Source organism: Chenopodium quinoa, unplaced genomic scaffold (genome assembly GCF_001683475.1).
Source record: "Chenopodium quinoa cultivar QQ74 unplaced genomic scaffold, ASM168347v1, whole genome shotgun sequence".
In the NCBI taxonomy this organism is placed as follows: Eukaryota; Viridiplantae; Streptophyta; class Magnoliopsida; order Caryophyllales; family Amaranthaceae; genus Chenopodium; species Chenopodium quinoa.
Genome location: NW_018743850.1, coordinates 4,789,725 through 4,793,593, shown reverse-complemented (window position 1 = coordinate 4,793,593; position 3,869 = coordinate 4,789,725). Strand labels below are relative to the sequence as shown.

At 31.5% G+C, this 3,869-nt stretch overlaps 1 protein-coding gene across 1 annotated transcript; it reads left to right on the top strand.

The window, feature by feature from the left end:
• Positions 1 to 2,460: 2,460 nt before the first annotated feature.
• Positions 2,461 to 3,513, top strand: LOC110685636 (basic leucine zipper 43-like). Its single transcript, XM_021862174.1, has one exon. The coding sequence runs from the start codon at positions 2,529 to 2,531 to the stop codon at positions 3,027 to 3,029; it is 501 nt and encodes a 166-aa protein (XP_021717866.1). The 5' UTR covers positions 2,461 to 2,528; the 3' UTR covers positions 3,030 to 3,513.
• The last annotated feature ends 356 nt before the right edge of the window (positions 3,514 to 3,869 follow it).

Sequence of the window (3,869 nt, the reverse complement as noted above, 5' to 3'; positions counted from 1 at the left end):
GAAGATAGAGAAAGAGAAGAGGAAAGAGGAGAAGAGAGAGAAAGAGAAATGAGGAAAGAGAAATGAGGAAAGAGTGGCGGACAGAAGAAGATGAGAGGAGAGAGAAATTTATTAGGGTTTTTTGGGTTTTTAGTTTTTTTTTTTATTATTTAATTATATTCCGACGGAAAATTAATTTTCCGACGGATTTTATTTCCATTGGAAATTTAATGTTTCGACGGAATAATTCGTACGCCTAATAAGATAATTTGGACGACCGGTTTAGGTTCCTTTTTAATCTTGTTGTTAATTGAAGTGATCACGATATTTTAGAATTATATGTTGCATTAACATTAAACTAATTTAGCTTAATATTAGTTTGGAACAAATTGAATCTTTGTTTGCATGCCTTTGAGATCGCATGAATCATTTTTCACAATAAGAATCGAGTAGAGGCCAATACAGGCGAATGTGACTCCATGACTCACTTCGTACCATCATCCTTGATCCTCCTTTCGTCGTTCCGAACCATATGGAGTTAGTAATCTCATGGATTATGAATGGGGTGTAACCTTCACGGGTCAATCGTTGTTGCCTATCGTTGTCCCTTATTCGTGGTTGCTTTAAATGATCCGTGAACGGTTTACAAGTTCCTTAAAAACTTGTTGGCGGCTCCCTACTTTGCTTTGTCTCTAATCGTGTCCCTAATCGTATATGTCAATTTCCACTTTCTATGAGTGTCAAGCATATTCACCACATGCTTTTACGTAGGCGCGCTTCGAATGACGTATATATATATATATACACACACACACACACACACAAAAAAAATGTATAACCTTTTATAATAAAAATTATGTGATGAAATATAAATATAGATTAAATTAGTTACATACTTCAGTACTTGTACTATTTAAAAAGTGTTTTTTCAATCATTATATAACATACATCTAAATATATTATCCAATATCTAGTATTCTAAAATTATTAGCTTAGTTTACTTCGTTCTTCAATTGTTATAGAAAAAAAAAATCATCTTAAAAAGTTCATTACATATTTAAAATAGTAATAGCTACAGGTTCTATGTATGAGCAAATAAAAGAAATTAGATTAATTTTTGTTATTATAGATTATTGTTAAATATACATGAGTAAACTTAAACATTAAATCTTCAAGTTTATGAATATAATTAACTCTTAACTTGTATGATTAATGCAAAAGGTCAATTGTTGCAGTTATTTTAGAATAGAGGAAGAAGCATTTTGCATAACTTTAATCATTAATAAAAAATGAGCTCGAAGTTTCTACTAGAGTTGGTTAAGGAATATATAATGTGATTAAACTTTATCGCCTTCCATGAAACTTCTATTCTTTTCAGCAACTTAATTGTAATCAACCAAGAAGGAATCGTAACCGCTGTGGATCAAGTGCAACATACAAGGATTCGAAAGCCGGGTTAGAGGGTAAGATCCGAGTGAAACCAAGAAGAGAATTATGGAAGTGATCCCATAAATAAAATAAAAAATATGGATATGCATGGCTATGCAACTCTTTAAGGTTATTGCCCCTTCAATATTATTATTAACACAAATGCTGCCCTTTCAGATTTGCAAGAGATCAAGTTTAGTTTAATTGTGTTAAAATTGTTAAGGGACTTCGTAGACACACTTCTAGTAAAAGAGAAAATGACATTGTCTTTCAATATTAAACAATTCCACCATTAAGAAAAGCATATAAACTATTTTCAAGTTCATTAACAAAAGTCTCACCTGCCTCTCCATTGAACCTGATTTATGCTGTACCTTATGAAATCCTTGCTCACTACATAACTGATGATTCGCATAATACTAAGACATTAACAGGATCCCTCATCGAATACTACCTAAAATGTAGTATTGATGCACGCATAAACGACTAGAGGTAACATATATACATGATAGGTACAACTAAAAATATAAACTATTTTGAATAATTGGTTTATTGGTTTGTCATCTCAAATAATTTGAACTTGCGTTTTTTGAGTGAACTTCTGTGAGCTTTTCTCCCTACAACCCTAGCCTGCTTTCTCCGTCGTTAAAGCAAAATACATTATACATCAATCGATATCATACATTTAGTAATAAGTTGAGCAACACTTCATCCAATTCATTAACCAATAACAAATTGCCGCGATAAACAAATGTATGTAAGGAGTACAAACTCTATATGGTACGTAACTACTATGAAAATGATTGGACAAACTTAAACAATGATTAATACGAGTAATAAGTGGATAAAGTTATAACTTACATCATTGATGCATCCTTTAATAGTCTAATGAGTATTTCAGGACAGATTATAGTACTATTATTGTTAGATTGCGTAAGCACCTAACTTTGTTCTTCTTTTATGCTTAGCTCACCCCACTAAAATGACACCCTTGATTCTTGTCTTATAAAAGCACCTTTGTATTTCTAAATTAGCATCTCTACCTCCATTTGCAAATATTTTCACAATCACCATAATCTAATTACAATTAAATTGACCTTTAATTAAGCCAAAAATAAGCCATGAATCAATGTAAGATTGAAGATCTCAATCATATGGTTTTCGAGTATCAAAACTCGCTTCCATCCAATTTTAACCTTATACAAGATGACCTACAACCTAGTAACCAAACCTCCCTTAATTTCGACGAATTTAACCTTCAAGCTCGGTACCTACATAACACTAGCTCAACATCGAATGAGGCCGAGAATAAGCAAGATAATAATCTAATAGACGAGAGGAAGCACCGGAGGATGGTGTCTAACCGAGAATCAGCTAGGCGTTCTAGGATGCGAAAGAAGAGGCAAATAAATGAGCTATGGTCACAAGTGTTACGGCTAAGGGGTGAGAACCACGAACTTGTCGAAAAGCTTAATCATGCATCTGAGTCTCATAATCAAGTTGTTCAAGAGAATAACCAACTTAAGGAAGAAACTTCGAATCTTCGAAACATGGCAACGTACATGCAACTTGGCAACGATGATTTGCATGATGCTTTGAGAGATTTAGAAGATACAATATAACGCCTATAACTTATTGCAATTGTTATGTCGAGCCATATTATTTTGAGCTTGGCATAAATATAAAATATTTCATGAATATGTAATACGAACCTAAGTATTACTAGTAATTCGTATATGTTAGCTTAAAAATGCAGGAGTATAACAGTATTATATTTCATATATATGACACTAGCTATCAATTTACAAGAATATTAAGTCACAAAAATTGTTAGCTAGGCTTGTACTTCGTTTTAATTTAAGTTATTAACTATTAAAATTAAGTTCTTAACCAAGCATGCATAAATAAATTAGAATATAATTTAACAATACGTCGGCAGTCTAACTAGTGTAACAAAGTTATAAACATTACATTAACAACTATAACAAGGAAAAATAATCTTAATTTTTCAAGCGGCATAACTTCTACGAAGTAGTTCTTTTTCCAAAGCAAAATGAATATACTTTAGGATATTTTGGCCAAAGGATTTTCAGCTTATAATTTTATTTATATAATAATCCATATGCAAGTTAGGTCTAATGATTGCATTCCTTTTCCCCTATCGTATGTCTTTACTACTCTATTAGATAGCGAACGCATGTTTAATCATATTAAGTCTAATCATTACGAAGATATAGTATAGATAAAAAAAAAATGTTTAAGATCTCGTTACCGAGTATTGTACTTCCATCAAATTAAGGAAAGGAAGGATAACTAAGATATAAGTCTTGTGTGGTGCAGTAGTGTTACACGATCTAATATATATCAAAACTCAAAAATGTATTCTATTTACGTAATTTTTACTTATCTGAATTTATAAGAATGAACCTATTTTTATTTTAAACAAAGGGTTAAGTTGAATA